Source organism: Oncorhynchus masou, chromosome 7 (genome assembly GCF_036934945.1).
Source record: "Oncorhynchus masou masou isolate Uvic2021 chromosome 7, UVic_Omas_1.1, whole genome shotgun sequence".
Classification (NCBI taxonomy): Eukaryota; Metazoa; Chordata; class Actinopteri; order Salmoniformes; family Salmonidae; genus Oncorhynchus; species Oncorhynchus masou.
The window spans coordinates 13506420-13522828 of record NC_088218.1 but is presented as its reverse complement, the minus strand read 5'-3'; the positions used below and the strand labels follow the sequence as shown (position 1 = coordinate 13522828).

At 44.4% G+C, this 16409-nt stretch overlaps 2 protein-coding genes across 3 annotated transcripts; one reads left to right on the top strand and one right to left on the bottom strand.

The window, feature by feature from the left end:
- Nucleotides 1–8341: 8341 nt before the first annotated feature.
- LOC135543315 (angio-associated migratory cell protein-like) lies at nt 8342–14288 on the bottom strand. 2 transcript variants are annotated; one of them, XM_064970491.1, is made up of 11 exons: nt 13958–14288; nt 13562–13705; nt 13170–13289; nt 12858–12997; nt 12568–12712; nt 12376–12459; nt 11979–12094; nt 9966–10063; nt 9771–9861; nt 9475–9629; nt 8342–9308 (listed from the first exon to the last, which is right to left on the bottom strand). In XM_064970491.1, the coding sequence occupies exons 1-11, from the start codon at nt 14046–14048 to the stop codon at nt 9233–9235; spliced, it is 1260 nt and encodes a 419-aa protein (XP_064826563.1). In that variant the 5' UTR covers nt 14049–14288; the 3' UTR covers nt 8342–9232. The 2 variants fall into 2 exon arrangements, with proteins under 2 accessions (XP_064826563.1, XP_064826564.1); XM_064970492.1 differs by having other exon boundaries at nt 13562–13726; nt 13958–14046.
- A 1063-nt stretch (nt 14289–15351) lies between these two features.
- LOC135543014 (late histone H2A.2.2-like) lies at nt 15352–16284 on the top strand. The gene is made up of 2 exons (XM_064970117.1): nt 15352–15436; nt 15725–16284. Exon 2 carries the CDS (start codon nt 15725–15727, stop codon nt 16142–16144), a length of 420 nt encoding a protein of 139 aa, XP_064826189.1. The 5' UTR covers nt 15352–15436; the 3' UTR covers nt 16145–16284.
- Nucleotides 16285–16409: the final 125 nt, after the last annotated feature.

The following is a 16409-nucleotide window of genomic DNA, read 5'->3' as shown; positions in this document are numbered from 1 at the left end:
ATTGTGTGTACATGGATTGCTAAGACATAATAATATGAGTGTGTATTCTTATTTTAAAAATGTAGCTCTGTACCTGTCTATTAGTGCTATGTATTGTCATTTTATGTAGTTCTGTCCTTCAGCTGTAATTGTCTGTTCGTGTTCTGTACTTTGTCATTTTATGTTTTGTCTGGACCCCAGGAAGAGGAGCTGCAGCTTTGGCTGTAGCAAACATGGACCCTAATAAAATACTAACAAAAAACGTACTAACTTCTACAATTATTTTATTTTTTCATTAAATTATAGTCCACATAATGCATATTTCCTGGTGCTGCAGGATTATCCTCCTGCTATAGAAAATTGGCTCAGATTAAGATCCTACATCTGTAGCCCTATTTTATGAGTTGAAGCTGTTCTTTATGATGTGCTGTAATGTGCCTAAAGGTAATAAACCAACATGCCAGAATATATGTTGATTCCCAGGACCACCTGGGAACGCGCATGACTCCAAGTCCCTTTGGATAAAAGCATCTGCTTAATGGCATATACTATTATCATTACTACTAGTCACTTTAATAACGCCCCTTTAAGAATGTTTACATATCTCGCATTACTCATCTCATATGTAGAAACTGTATCCTTCACTATCTATTCTTTACTATCTATTGCATCTTAGCCGCTCGGTCACTGCTCATCCATATATTTTATACTGACATATTCTCATCCCATTCCTTTACTAGATTGTGTGTATTAGGTTTTTTGTGGAATTGTTAGATATTAGCTGTTAGATACTGCTGCACTGTCGGATGTAGAAGCATTTCGCTACACTCGCAATAACATCGGCTAACCATGTGTATGTGACCAATAACATCGGCTAACCATGTGTATGTGACCAATAACATCGGCTAACCATGTGTATGTGACCAATACAATTTGATTTGTGCAAAGCCAACCTTTTGACTCCTTTGCTTAGAGGAACCAGTAAAAAACTGCTTTATAACACAGACAGAGAAAAGGCTCCATGCAGTTTGACAGTGGCGTGGTAACAGATGTCCTTGTAAGAGACAGTGGGTTAATGGACTAAAGCACAACGTGTGCTCCCTTGTCAACCCTATACAAAGGGGTGAAATGAATGGCTTCCATTCTTTCAAAATGGAGTGTTCATTTCCATCAGGGATGGGCAACTCCAGTCCTCAGGGGCCTGATAGGTGTCACACTTTTGCCCCAGCCCCATCTAACACACCTGACTCCAATAATCAACTCATCATGATCTTCAGTTTAGAATTCAATTAGTTTAAATCAGCTGTGTTTACTAGGGATGTGGATAAAGTTGTGACACTACTCCGGCCCCTGAGGGCTGGAGTTGCCCAGCGCTGAATAAGATGCATTGCTCAGAGAAACGGTAGGTTAGAGAGGAGTGTTTCTTAATCCTGGTTCTGTGGATCCAAAGGAGTGCACATTTTAGTGTTTGCCCTAGCACTAACACACCTGAATAAAATCATCAAAGCTCGATGATGAGTTGATCATTTGAATCAGGTGTGTAGTGCTAAAACAGGACCAGGATTACAAAACACTGGGTTATAGCCAGATGTAACTGTGTTTCTCCTATTAGAAAATCCTCCTATAACAAAATACTCATTTACTTTTGATCCTTTTACAGTAAAAACGGCAAATGCACATTTTCATTTTACAGTAATTTGATAATTATAATTAAGGTTTAGTCAAGTCTACTTTTAACTGAGCTCCAACTCCTGAGGTTGAAGAACCCTAAATGCTCATGTGATTCACATGTCCATTACAAGAAAATGGTGTTGAAGACAAAGCTCACCTTTGTAGGACAAGAGATTCAGTCGTCGGTTCCCTGTGAAGGAGAAACGCCTTATCGTCATTTGATTAGAGAACAGGTGTATGCCACAGACAGGTATTGCTTATATCAACAACTTGTAGATCCCAAATAACACCCTTTCTCCTCTGTGACCTTCCACACTCTCTAAATGACTTGTCACACTACACACACTCCCTGTGGTGAATCTAGCCAACGCTACAGAGAACTGTCCTGCTGCCCCTCAGAAAGCCCTTGTGGTGAGGCAGAGAGGAGCTGAGTGCAGGGGCTTCCTAACAGATGCTGGGTCTTAAAGGGGAAGTACACTCAGAGAGGGGAAGTGGGAGCACTGCCTGTAAGCAGTGAGTTGCTGTCAGTCAGGTGCCACAACAGAGCTAAAGGGAGTATTCACATTATACATTTGGGAAATGTGTGGACTGCGGATGTGTTTATGAAATGATGCCTTATTGGCCATCTTAAATGAAGAAATTACTGGCCATTATGAATGAAAATCATGTGATGAACTACATGTCTACAACGATCCTCTTCGGTATGTTCCTTTTCCACCGGGCCCCCAATGCAAGCACACATTCCTTACTTCTCAATACACAACCCCAGATGCTCCTGTATCCAACACAAGATTCCTATGAATGTATGTCCTTTGCAAACATTTACACCTAATGGTATATACAGTATATTAATCCATAGAGCTGGACAAATAAGCGTCATCTTTAAACATCTCTGTAGTTGGACGGCCCGGCTTCCAGTCGGCCAGTTATGCTGTATAAACACAGACTCCCTCAGCAATAGTTTGGACTTGGCAATGAGACGGATTGGTCCGTAGCACTGGGGGCCCGTAGCTTCCAATGTGATAACGCTTTTAAACACAACTCTTCTCCAAAGACTGCTAGCTAAGGAGACATAGTGCAGGGACGACACACACACACACACACACAATACAATCATGCACAAGCACACACACATATAACACAATATGGAGGGTTATCAGTCAGTTGAAAGAGGAAGATGACAGAGAACACTCAGACATAAACCAAAAGTCTCCCTGACTTTTAGGATTTCTGTCTTCTAGGAAATACAAGAGCAAAAAACTAAAATAGTAGAAATGATTCTCCTTTTATCTAGTTCTCTAGAAACTTCTCGAAATAATATGGTTCTCCAATGCTATGCTCCAATGCAATGCAATGTTCTCCAACTCTCCCCATATCTCCCACGAATCAACGTGTTCTCAGTCAACTGACTTAGTAAAGGGTAATAAGCATGCTGTAATAATAAATGTGTTGACTTTTACATGTAGTATAACCACCTCTTTCTTTCTCACTGTATCGGTTTGCTACAGTAGCCTATACCCTCTTTGTGGTCGACCCCTATTGAATTCCACTAACTACCTCTCACAGGCTGTAAATCCTTAGAGACAGGCTGGTGCTAAATCCCTGGGCAGCTCCTTTTGTGATAAACACACACACACACACATTAACCTTTGAGGCCAAAAACACTAATGTTAGCAGTGGCACTGTGACAGACAAACATAAAATCCTCATACCGCTCTAAGACCAATTACACTCATCGCAGGTGTTACTTTTACCAGGTTGCCAGGCCAGCTCCATCCTACCCCAGCCATGCCCATAAGCTGAGATAACGTTGAGAGGATGTTGTGTGAATGTTTGTATGTACGTAGCAAAAGGGGTCTCTTAGTTGTGTGACTGACATGAAATATGAAGGTCATGCCACACTAGGTATTTAAAGCACATTGGCACACGACGCATGCAGGTGCACTCAGAACGAGTGTGTCAACAGCATCCCAGTTGGGCTGGTTTGAGATATCCAGTTGTAGGAAATAAGCACTTGGGCAAACTGTCCTGGGAGTCCGTTGTTTTGTTTCCCCTCTGATGGAGATGAGAAACGGAGGTGTGGAAGAGGGAGGAGGGCTATGGATGGAATGGAGTGATGGATGGAGGAGGGCTATGGATGGAATGGAGTGATGGAAGGAGGAGGGCTATGGATGGAATGGAGTGATGGGAGGAGGAGGGCTATGGATGGAATGGAGTGATGGAAGGAGGAGGGCTATGGATGGAATGGAGTGATGGATGGAGGAGGGCTATGGATGGAATGGAGTGATGGAAGGAGGAGGGCTATGGATGGAATGGAGTGATGGATGGAGGAGGGCTATGGATGGAATGGAGTGATGGATGGAGGAGGGCTATGGATGGAATGGAGTGATGGATGGAGGAGGGCTATGGATGGAATGGAGTGATGGAAGGAGGAGGGGGAGAATTCCGACATGAGAAGAGGAGGGAGTGATGGCAGCAATAGCGAGGAAGACAGATACAATGGGAGGATTGGGAGGAGAGTGGAATGATGTAGGAGGATATAGTATAGACTATAGAGGGATGAGAGGAGAGGAGTGATGGTGGTGGAAGCCATACGTTATACCCAGTAGCTTCCTGTGCATCTGACTGTAGAGTTCTCCAGACCTGTATTGTCCCTGTCTGGGTTTCATCACCATATCCGTGGCCAATCATACACAGTCTCATTGGAGCCTGGCAACCAACCACAACAGAGGATAAAGCACTATCCTTCAGCTACATTAAAACCCACACATGATTAAATAGGAATTAGATGAGGATAGTTAGTGTTACTGTACTTGGGCCTTTGCAAATCCTGACAAACAACTACTAAACACACCCATAAAATGTGATAATGCCATGGTCTTTCTGTTATACTAGCTCTGTCCCTCCCACACACTCTCTCTAAAGACCAGTTTGGTAAAGAGGTAGACATTTCACAAGCATTGGCATAGCAACAAAAAAGTAGCTACTTGGCTAATGCGTTTCCTGCTGGGTAGAATATATAGGCCACTGCAATAAAACAGCAATATCATTACATTCTTACAGGACATAAACATCTGCTTATGAGACTTTTCCTAGAGGAAAGGGCTTGTCATGACACAGGAGATCATTTTAGCCCCTCGGGTTCACAGGAAAATATGGTAGCCTAACCTTCTCAACTCCAGTCCTCCAGAACTATCAGCAGCACATATTTTTGTTGTAGCCCCCCCCCCCCCCCCCAAACAAAACTCACCTGATTCAATTCATTAAGGGCTTTATGATTAGTTGTCAAGTTGAATGAGGTGTACTACAACAAAATGTATACTGTTACTTGGGTGTACTGGAGGAATGGAAAACATTGGGAAACACTGGACTAGTGGCCACTGCCTCTTCCTAGAAAGGAGGTTATCCTCACCTAGATTTTTCTACAATTTATGTGCTTTCCCCTTTTAGAGCTTGAATACATTTGATGAAGAAAATCAAGATATATAGCCACTGATTCTTGAAGAATATAACTTAAAATGCCCCATCAGCTTAGTTCTACTGTCGTACCCCCATTAAGAACCCAAAACATAAACATGTTTTACTCCCATTCTTCTCTTCAGGACCTCTCAAGCTCTGTAAGGTTGGATGGGGAGCGTCGCTGCACACATTATCAGGTCTCTCCAGAGATGTTCGATTGGGTTCTGGCTGGGCCACTCAAGGACATTCAGAGACTTGTCCCGAAGCCAATCCTGGGTTGTCTTGGCTGTGTGATTAGGGTCGTTGTCCTGTTGGAAGGTGAACTGTCGCCCCAGTCGGTGGTCCTGAGCGCTCTGGAGCAGGTTTTCATCAAAGATCTTGGTGTACTTTCCTCTGATCATCTTTCCTTCGATCCTGACTAGTCTCCCAGTCTCTGCCACTGAAAAAAATCCCCACAGCATGATGCTGCAACCATCATGCTTCACTGTAGGGATGTATTGGCCAGGTTATGAGCGGTGCCTGGTTTCCTCCAGACGTGGCAATTGGAATTCAGGCCAGAGAATCTTGTTTCTTATGGTCTGAGAGTCCTTTAGGTGCCGTTTGGCAAACTCCAAGCAGGCTGTCATGTGTCTTGTAATGGCTTCCATCTGGCCACTACCATAAAGGCCTGATTGGTGGAGTGCTGCAGAGATGGTTGTCCTTCTGGAAGATTCTTCAATCTCCACAGAAGAACTCTGGAGCTGTCAGAGTGACCATCGGGTTCTTGGTCACCTACCTGACCAAGGCCTTTCTCCCCCGATTGCTCAGTTTGGCCAGGCGGCAAGCTGTAGGAAGTGTCTTGGTGGTTCCCAAACTTCTTCCATTTAAGAATGATGGAGGCCACTGTTGTTGCCATACCAGGCAGTGATGCAACCAGAGAATGCTCTCGATGGTGCAGCTGTAGAACCTTTTGAGGATCTGAGGACCAATGCCAAATCTCTTCAGTCTCCTGAGGCAGAATTGGTTTTGTCGTGCCCCCCTCGACTGTCTTGATGTGCTTGAACCATGTTAGTTTGTTGGTGACGTGGACACCAAGGAACTTGAAGCTCTCAACCTGCTCCACTACAGCCCTGTCGATGAGAATGGGTGTGTGCTCGGTCCTCCTTTTCCTGTAGTCCACAATCATCTCCTTTGTCTTGATCATGTTGAGAGAGAAGTTGTTGTCCTGGCACCACACAGCCAGGTCTCTGACCTCCTCCCTATAGGCTGTCTCATGCCACTGTTGTGTCATCGGCAAACTTAATGATGGTATTGGAGTCCCAAGTTCTCTCACGTCACCCCGCTCCTCCGCTCTCTCCACTGGCTTCCAGTTGAAGCTCGCATCCGCTACAAGACCATGGTGCTTGCCTACGGAGCTGTGAGGGGAACGGCACCGCAGTACCTCCAGGCTCTGATCAGGCCCTACACCCAAACAAGGGCACTGCGTTCATCCACCTCTGGCCTGCTCGCCTCCCTACCACTGAGGAAGTACAGTTCCCGCTCAGCCCAGTCAAAACTGTTCGCTGCTCTGGCCCCCCAATGGTGGAACAAACTCCCTCACGACGCCAGGACAGCGGAGTCAATCACCACCTTCCGGAGACACCTGAAACCCCACCTCTTCAAGGAATACCTAGGATAGGATAAAGCAATCCTTCTCACCCCCCCTTAAATGATTTAGATGCACTATTGTAAAGTGGCTGTTCCACTGATGTCAGAAGGTGAATTCACCAATTTGTAAGTCGCTCTGGATAAGAGCGTCTGCTAAATGACTTAAATGTAAATGTAATGTAAATGGAGTCGTGTCTGGCCGTGCAGTCATGAGTGAAAAGGGAGTACAGGAGGGGACTGAGCATGCACCCCTGAGGGGCCCCCGTGTTGAAGATCAGCGTGGCAGATGTGTTGTTACCTACCCTTACCACCTGGGGGCGGCCCATCAGGAAGTCCAGGATCCAGTTGCAGAGGGAGGAGGTTTTGGCCCAGGGTCATTAGCTGAGTGATGAGCTTTGAGGGCACTATGATGTTGAACGCTGAGCTGTAGTCAATGAACAGCACTCTCACATAGGTGTTCCTTTTGTCCAGGTGGGAAAGTGCAGTGTGGAGTGCAATAGAGATTGCATCATCTGTGGATCTGTTTGGGCGGTTTGCAAATTGGAGTGGGTCTAGGGTTTCTGGGATAATGGTGCTGATGTGAGCCATGACCAGCCTCTTCATGGCTGCAGACGTGAGTGCTTCAGGTTGGTAGTTATTTAGGCAGGTTATCTTAGTGTTCTTAGGCACAGGGACTATGGTGGTCAGCTTGAAACATGTTGGTATTAGACTCAGACGCAAAACATTCCTGTAGCTTAGCATCTCTTGGGGACCTTCAATGCTGCATACATTCTTTGGTACCCTCTGTGGCTCGCCACAATCCTGTCTCGGAGCTCTACAGACAATTCCTTTGACCTCATGGCTTGGTTTTTGCTCTGACATGCACTTTCAACTTTTGGACCTTATATAGACAAGTGTGTGCCTTTCCAAAGCATGTCCAATCAATTGATTTTACCACAGGTGGACTCCAATCACATTGTAGAAACAACAAGGATGATCAATGGAAACAGGATGCACCTGAACTTAATTACAAATCTCATAGCAAAGGATCTGAATACTTATGTAAATACAGTATCAGTTTTATTTCAATACATTTCCACAAAAAAAACTTTTCGCTTTGTCATTATGGGGTAGCGTGTAGATTGAGGAACATTATTTAATACATGTTTTAATAAGGGCTGTAACATGAAATGTGGAAAAAGTCAAGGGGTCTGAATACTTTCCAAATGCACTCTGTATCTGAGTCATATCTGTATAATGTTAGATTAGCCTAGAAGCTATTTTGGCTAGGGCACCCTGTAGCGTGGCTGAATGCATTAGATCAAGCACACAGATCCAAGCTTACAACAACAAATTACAAATGACATCATCTCTTGATGATGAGGTTGACTTTGTAGTATGCTTATCATACCTCTAATCACAGCAGTGTTCTGGTCCCTACTGTGTAACAAATCACACCCTATTCCCTATATATAGTGCACTACTTTTGACCACAGCACTAGTCAAAAGAAGACCACTATAGAGAATAGGGTGCCATTTGAGAGACAATATGTGACTCACTGACGGTCTGCACAAAGCCTTCTCAGGCAGAGCTGGTGCTGGGAATGAACCAGGACAACCTAGAGACTTGGGTTGAAAACGTCTTTAATGGTTCCAACAAACAGCAGAACAAAGCCCATGGCTCTGTCCCAATACTTCAGAGATGCACCCTTCCTTCAATGTTTCCTTAAGGTCAGTGATGGGGTACGGGAAAGCAAAGTTATCACATTATTTCCACCAATCCAGATTCATGATTACTTCAGAAAAGGAAGGACGGATGCATTTCTAAAGTATTTCAACAGGGCCCAATATATTTACATAAGGTTGAGTTGACATAATTTGGAGTGATTTAGGGGGAAAGTGAGGATTACACTCCACAAATCACCAGAAATGATGGGGACATCATCGAGATCTCCATCTCTACGTAGCTCAATTACTTTAATGTGTATTCATAATTGTCATCAATCCAAAATGCACAGGGAACACCAAGGTATAGATGTAAGTGTATTTAGTGATAAATCAAGGACCACATGACATATCCAATTGGTCTACTGTTAAGATGCTTCATTGCCTCTAGGATGACGTGTTCCAACATCTACACTACCACACCACTTAGAATGCATATATTTTGTGTGGGTTCTACTTGAGAAACCTGAGTAGAATGGCTGGCAATTCTAGACCCTTCTAGAACACTGCAGGTCTACTATAGATCAGACAGACCACAATCGATACAAGACACTTCAAAAACCCTCAGTTGTGAGAAAACACAATGAAAGGCTGGGATTCAATCCGATCGCGCTTTGTTGACCATGCGCCATTTAAAGGACAACTTCGGATTGAGCCGATATATGCAGTGTCCACCGTTAAAACGGTCTCCACAAAAACGGGAACATTGCCTTTAAGGTGCATTGTTGACAAAGCGCGATCGGGGTTGAGTCCATCCACATTTCTCTCACTCTTTCTCCCTCTGCTCCTCTTATTAACGGTCTGGTCGTTTGAGGCAGAAGACTTTGGCCTGGTGGTCTCCAGAGGCAGTGACCGCCATAGAGGCTTCTCTGTGAGGGAGGAGGAGAGAGAGTCAGATGAGAATAGGAGCCTTTCTGGCTCAAGTAAGTAGAATACAAGATCCTCATAACCACTGATACAGGGTCAGACTTTTTGTGCATAAGCCTAATTGAAAAGGTTAGGATCTGTGATAAGCGTGTGTGTTGGTGTGTGTACCTGTTAAGTGTGAAGTCGAGGATCTCCGCCTGGTGGCCACGGTACTCTGACACCATGGTTCCCGAGCGGGCATCCCACAGCCTCACCGCCCCGTCCAGACTACAGGTGGACACCACAGAGGATGACTCTTCCCACTGCAGTTTAACAATGCCAGCCTGACACACACACAGTCGGTTATAGAGCATATAACAAGGCATATGAAAATAGCAGAGCAACACGTCTCTACAATCCATGATCAGAGGATTATTGTGGGTTTGGTTGTGAGTTGAGAGCCTGTTGGATGGCTGGTTTCTTACCTGGTGCTGACACTTGTGTCTGAGGACCTGTGAGGAGAGGTCATAGATAGCCAGGGTCCCATGCAGATACGCCACTGCTATCAGAGGCAACCTGGACAACAGAGAACACATCATCGTTAAAAACATGGCAACTGTTACACACCGTATGCCATGTAGTTCATTTAAAGTTAACTAGTTAAAAACATGAAGTCTTACACATTGCAGAACCCCACTGACTCCACAGAGTTGGTCTCCTCAGCATCCTCCTGAGAGGCTTTGGCTTTGCCCCCGTCCACAGAGAACACACCCAACACCTACACACCCCATTAGACTCATTCCAGTTATACAGCATATACCAACTGATAAGTAGCAGGACACCACATCGCGAAAACCCATATGTTGGTCAATTGAACACATGACAGAACATTTTCTTGTGAATAATGCATGTCAATCTCCCCATGTCATCTGTCCCCCCCAAAAAAACAGAAGTACTGTTTTTATTCCCACTGTCCTCTGTACGTGGTCTCTACCGTAGCTCCAGCAGTTACGTGGTCTCTACCGTAGCTCCAGCAGTTACGTGGTCTCTACCGTAGCTCCAGCAGTTACGTGGTCTCTACCGTAGCTCCAGCAGTTACGTGGTCTCTACCGTAGCTCCAGCAGTTACGTGGTCTCTACCGTAGCTCCAGCAGTTACGTGGTCTCTACCGTAGCTCCAGCAGTTACGTGGTCTCTACCGTAGCTCCAGCAGTTACGTGGTCTCTACCGTAGCTCCAGCAGTTACGTGGTCTCTACCGTAGCTCCAGCAGTTACGTGGTCTCTACCGTAGCTCCAGCAGTTACGTGGTCTCTACCGTAGCTCCAGCAGTTACGTGGTCTCTGTCCTACAGTAGTTACAGTTGAAGTCGGAAGTTTACATACACCTTAGCCAAATACATTTAAACTCAGTTTCACACAATTCCTAACACTTAATCCTGGTAAAACTTCCCCAATTTAGGTCAGTTAGGATCACCACTTTATTTTAAGAATGTGAAATGTCAGAATAATAGTAGGGAGAATTATTTATTTCAGCTTTTATTTCTTTCATCACATTCCCAGTAGGTCAGAAGTTAACATGCACTCAATTAGTATTTGGTAGCATTGCTTTTAAATTGTTTAACTTGGGTCAAACGTGTCAGGCAGCCTTCAACAAGCTTCCCACAAAAAGTTGGGTGAATTTTGGCCCATTCCTCCTGACAGAGCTGGTGTAACTGAGTCAGGTTTGTAAGGCCTCCTTGCTCACACATGCTTTTTCAGTTCTGCCCATAAAATGTTCTATAGGATTGAGGTCAGGGCTTTGTGATGGCCACTCCAACACCTTGACTTTGTTGTCCTTAAGCCATTTTGCCACAACTTTGGAAGTATGCTTGGGGTCATTGTCCATTTAGAAGACCCATTTGCAACCCAGCTTTAACTTTCTGACTGATGTCTTGAGATGTTGCTTCAATATATCCACATCATTTTCCTGCCTCATGCTGCCATCTATTTTGTGAAGTGCAGCAGTCCCTCCTGCAGCAAAGCACTTAGTGTACGTATACTTCTGACCCACTGGAAATGTGATACAGTAAATTAGAAGTGAAATAATCTGTCTGTAAACAATTGTTGGAAAAATTACTTGTGTCATGCGCAAAGTAGATATCCTAACCGACTTGCCAAAACTATAGTTAGTTAATTTAACAAGAAATTTGTGGAGTGGTTGAAAAAAAAGGTTTAAATGACTCCAACCTAAGTGTATGTCAACTTCCGACTTCAACTGTATGCGTCCTCTCTCCAAAAGTAGTTACGCGTCCTCTCTCCAAAAGTAGTTACGCGTCCTCTCTCCAAAAGTAGTTACGCGTCCTCTCTCCAAAAGTAGTTACGCGTCCTCTCTCCAAAAGTAGTTACGCGTCCTCTCTCCAAAAGTAGTTACGCGTCCTCTCTCCTACAGTAGTTACGCGTCCTCTCTCCTACAGTAGTTACGCGTCCTCTCTAATACAGTAGTTACGCGTCCTCTCTCCTACAGTAGTTACGCGTTCTCTATAATACAGTATGTGATGTATTCTCTATAATACAGTAGTTATGTATTCTCTATAATACAGTAGTTATGTCTTCTCTATAATACAGTAGTTATGTCTTCTCTATAATACAGTAGTTATGTCTTCTCTATAATACAGTAGTTATGTCTTCTCTTTAATACAGTAGTGCCCGCTGCCCACCTTGCCAGTGGCAGTGTTGATGAGCTTGGCACGGCCGTCCATGGAGCCCGTCAGCACCAGAGAGCCGTCCTTGTTACAGGCCAGGCACGTCAGTGCCCCCTGGTGTCCATCATGACCTGAGTTGGCCAGAGAAGCGAGGAGACAGTTGTTCCTTACCCCTGGTCCAGTGGCAGTTATTATTGTTTTATCCTCAGAAAAGTCAAGATTAGGATTTGGAGTTTGGTCATCTGTTCTAGATATAAAGTAAGCTATGTACACTAATAAACACAATCCACACTGATTTTCATGAGGAATTCCACACCTATTCCCAGTGACCATGACACACATCCTGCCGTCTGGCAGTAGTGAGGATGGTCACATACTCTGTTCAGGCATGCGACAACTTGGCCAAACTCACCTTTAATCACATGGGTGGCATTTCCCTGCTTGAGGTCCCAAAGTCGTACGTTGCCATCTTCATAGCCCACCACAGCTCTCTTCCCTGTGGAGAAAAGACAAAGTTGTTACATGTTCAACCTGGCAGCACAGATCATGGTAGAGTGTTCTGTGCTGAATTGTCCTTTATGTTTGGCAGGGGAGACAGTCTCACCGTCTGGCAGGACCTTTCCACTGGTCGACTGGCAGCCAGGGCCCTGCAGGGTCTTACAGTCACCCCCTGGGATCTTCCACATCCAAACGTTACCGTCCGCCATGCCCGCCAGCAGCACCGGGGCGCAGGGGTGCCACTCCATCCACTAACACACACACACACACTTCAGATGCCAAAACTTGATTTAACTACCTAGCTTAATCAGGCTGAATCAGGTGTGGCAGTGTGTTCCTGCTGGGCTACAATAAATATGCGCACCCTGTTTCGGGCCGGCCTGCGTTCTCCCTCACCTCCAGGTCTCCAACCTCAAAGGACCACACCTCCTGCTTGGTCTCCACCTTCCAGACCTTGATCAGCCCGCTCATGTCCCCCGTGGCCACCAGGGAAGAATCATGGCTGAATAAAACACTTGTCACGGAGTCCTTATGGCCTACGGTTGTGGAAAAAGAAGGACTGGGGTTAAATATTGGGAGCAACACAAATATCTGTTTATTCTGAGCTCAACTATCCTGTAGCATAAAGAAATGTCCTATTGGGATGTCAAAGCTAAATTAAAAGCACAACAACTAATTGATGACAGCTTGGAGAGTATGGAGACTCACCTGTACATTCAAACAGCACTTCCCCGTCACTCACTCTCCAGACATAGGCCTTGTCATCCTCTCCTCCGGTCACTGCCAAGCTGTTTGTGGCTGGGTCCAGACTCACACAGAACACAGAGCCTGGAAAACACAAGTCAATGTGACAACAGAAAGAAAAAAAAAAGAGACCCATACATGTCCCTGGCCTATCCAATAGCTTCCACCCTGTCTCCTTCCCTTCAATACATGAAATGACTGTAAAGTCATCCACCCTTTACGGTCAAATCCTATCCACATAGTGGTGGCGGTGATGGACAAGATAGTGAGATGGACCTACTACCGGCAACTGCCACTGAGTTGTGAAGAGACTGAAGAAAAGCACTAGTCAGGTGATATAGTTAGCTAGCTAGTACCCGTGTGTTTGGAAAAGGTGAGTTCGCTGTCATCTTGCTCCTTTTCCTGCTCCATCTCGTCGTCGGTATCCCAGTCTTCCTGTTCATCGTCTCCGTCCTCAGTCTCTCCGACGTCCACGTCCTCGAACTCATCCGCCAAATCATCTGTCCGTCAGCGTGAGATTACTGTACTTGACACATGTGCCTCTCTTAGTTTTATACCACGACATTAACTCATAGAAGGTCTAACCAAGACAATGCCACCAGCGTCCAAGAGACAACTTATTTTGCTCAATCAATGACAGTCCATGTAGCAAGTCCTCATACATTTAGAAGGACATTAACTAAACTACACCCCTTGAAGCATCTGATTCTAACCAACTAACGTTATCTAGCTAAGCATGCAACCATCATTACCTGGGCTTTGCTCTGTTTCGTTAAGGTTGATTACTTCTATAATCTCTTCATCCCCGTGGAATTGTACCGAATTTTCATCCGAGTAATCCATGATAGCTAGCTAGATGTTACCAAAGTGGCTAATTTAAATTAGCTGCCTAACTTGAGAGCTGAAAAGTTTGCTAACGCGACAAATGTTGAAAACAGGTTAAGAAAATATGTTCAGTCAATCACAGAAAACGCTAAAAATTGTTATTTCTTGGTGCTGACCGAAGAACAAATACGAGCTATAGAGAAAAACATCTAAATAGAGTCCCCATGATTTTTTCACATGTGTGAAAGTCTCCGGAAGTCTCTGGCACTCAGTTATTACGTCAATTAAACATTTGATACGATTGGTGTTTCACCCTGAATCTTGACACGCCCCCTTCATAGTAACAACCAATCCATGCCAAAGTGGGCGGGACTTCTTCAACATGACGACTTCATCGGAGAGTAATAATCAAATCCAATGTTGATAAACTCCCATATCGACTGGGTGAAATTCCAGTGTGCCATCACAGCAGCAAGATTTGTGACCTGTTGCCACAAGAAAAGGGCAACCAGTGAAGAACAAACACCGTTGAAATAAAACCCATATTTATGCTTATTTATTTTCCCTTGTGTACTTTAACTATTTGTACATTGTTACAACACCCTATATATATATATATATATATATATATATATAATATGACATTTGTAATGTCTTTATTGTTTTGAAACTTCTGTATGTGTAATGTTTACTGTTAATTTTTATTGTTTATTTCACTTTTGTATATTATCTACCTCACTTGCTTTGGCAATGTTAACACATGTTTCCCATGCCAATAAAGACCCTTGAATTGAATGGAATATCCTTGTTCACTAGGTGGCACAATAACACCATTATCATCATGCTGGCTTTCATCCTTCCTCTCTTCTGATATAGCGTTTCCCAACTCCGGTCCTCGAGTACCTCCAACAGCACACATTTTTGATGTAGCGTCGGGAAAAAAGCACCTGATTCAACTTGTCAAGGGCTTGATGATTAGTTGGCAAGTACAATCGGCTACTCTTGTCCGAGCACAACAAACATGTGTACTGTTGTGGTACTCAGGACCGGAGTTGGGAAACACTCTTCTAATATAACATTTTCTGGTAGACTAATGTGAAATTATCTGAACACAGAATAGGTGTAAAATAGATGGCACAACTTCCACCTACCCTATCGGATCCGCTAACGTACTGTATATATATCCAGAGTAGTAAGGAGTAGGGCCTAGGGCTCGATTTGGAATTGGGCCCCGTGTGAATTTCCTCTAATCGGCTATCCAATCAGACATAAGTATTTACGACATGTGACTTTGGGAAACGGGTCCCCTCAAGAATGCAATTTGTTATTCCCTTCATAAAAAGGCTCTATGGCTGCTGTTATTTTCAGTTCAGGCTTCTTCTAGTTTTTGCAAACAGCCTGTCGCCGTGAGTATAGACATGTTTCGTTTTTTGCTAATTTGTGCATTGTCCTCGTAACTTTCTTTATTTTGATTTGAAGTGTAAGTGTTCTGGTAGTCCATGTTAACTGTGTAAATAGTGTGCCTGTGAAATTGTAGTGATTGAGTGGGCACCAGCTGAAAGGGCAGTGTATTAGCTTCTTTGCATCCACAACTCTTCCCAGGAGGGCTTGCATATTGGCGATGCACTTGAGTCAATGTTTGAATAATTTCAACAGCCACTAATAAACATGTACTTTGTATCTCAAACTACAAGATGTCCGGTCGTGGAAAGAAAGCTGTCTCCAAATCGAAGACTTCCACAAGTCGCTCTGTCAGGGCAGGTCTCCAGTTTCCTGTAGGCCGAATTCACCGTCTGCTGAAGAGGGGACATTACGCTGCCCGCATTGGTACAGGAGCTGCAGTCTACCTCGCTGCCATACTGGAGTATCTCTGCGCTGAAGTCCTGGAGCTGTCGGGTAACGCGGCCCGTGACAATAAGAAGTCACGCATTGCTCCACGGCACATCCAACTAGCTGTGCGGAACGATGAGGAGCTGAACACGCTGCTGGGTGCGGTCACCATATCGGAGGGTGGTGTCCTTCCAAACATCCAAGCCGTGTTACTTCCCAAGAAGAGCAAGCAACCTCAAGACATCGGCAGCCATGCCAAAGACTTCCAGTCTCAAGAGTTTTAAAATGTACCTTACAAGCTTTTACCGCAAACTCATCTCTTTCACGGTTTTCCTTAATAAAATAACAATTTTAAAGTGTCTTTCGTGTTGTCCAGCTGATGCACTGCAATGACCTATGTTAATCTTTATTTAAACATTTCGGGTCAAATCAAGAAGTGCTTTCAAGTCAATCATTGACACTTCTGCCCAAACGTCTCAAACTGAGAAGCATTTTTTTACAGAAATAATGCCAGTTCACTGGAATTTGAATTGACTGACTTCAATTTGA

Coding starts and splice junctions, on each gene's coding strand:
- LOC135543315 (XM_064970491.1), bottom strand. CDS start 14,048: ATGGATTACTCGGATGAAAATTCGGTACAATTCCACGGGGATGAAGAG. Junction 9,630..9,770: donor GACACAAGTGTCAGCACCAG/GTAAGAAACCAG, acceptor TGTGTGTGTCAG/GCTGGCATTGTTAAACTGCA. Junction 9,309..9,474: donor CTCGACTTCACACTTAACAG/GTACACACACCA, acceptor CCTCCCTCACAG/AGAAGCCTCTATGGCGGTCA.
- LOC135543014 (XM_064970117.1), top strand. CDS start 15,725: ATGTCCGGTCGTGGAAAGAAAGCTGTCTCCAAATCGAAGACTTCCACA.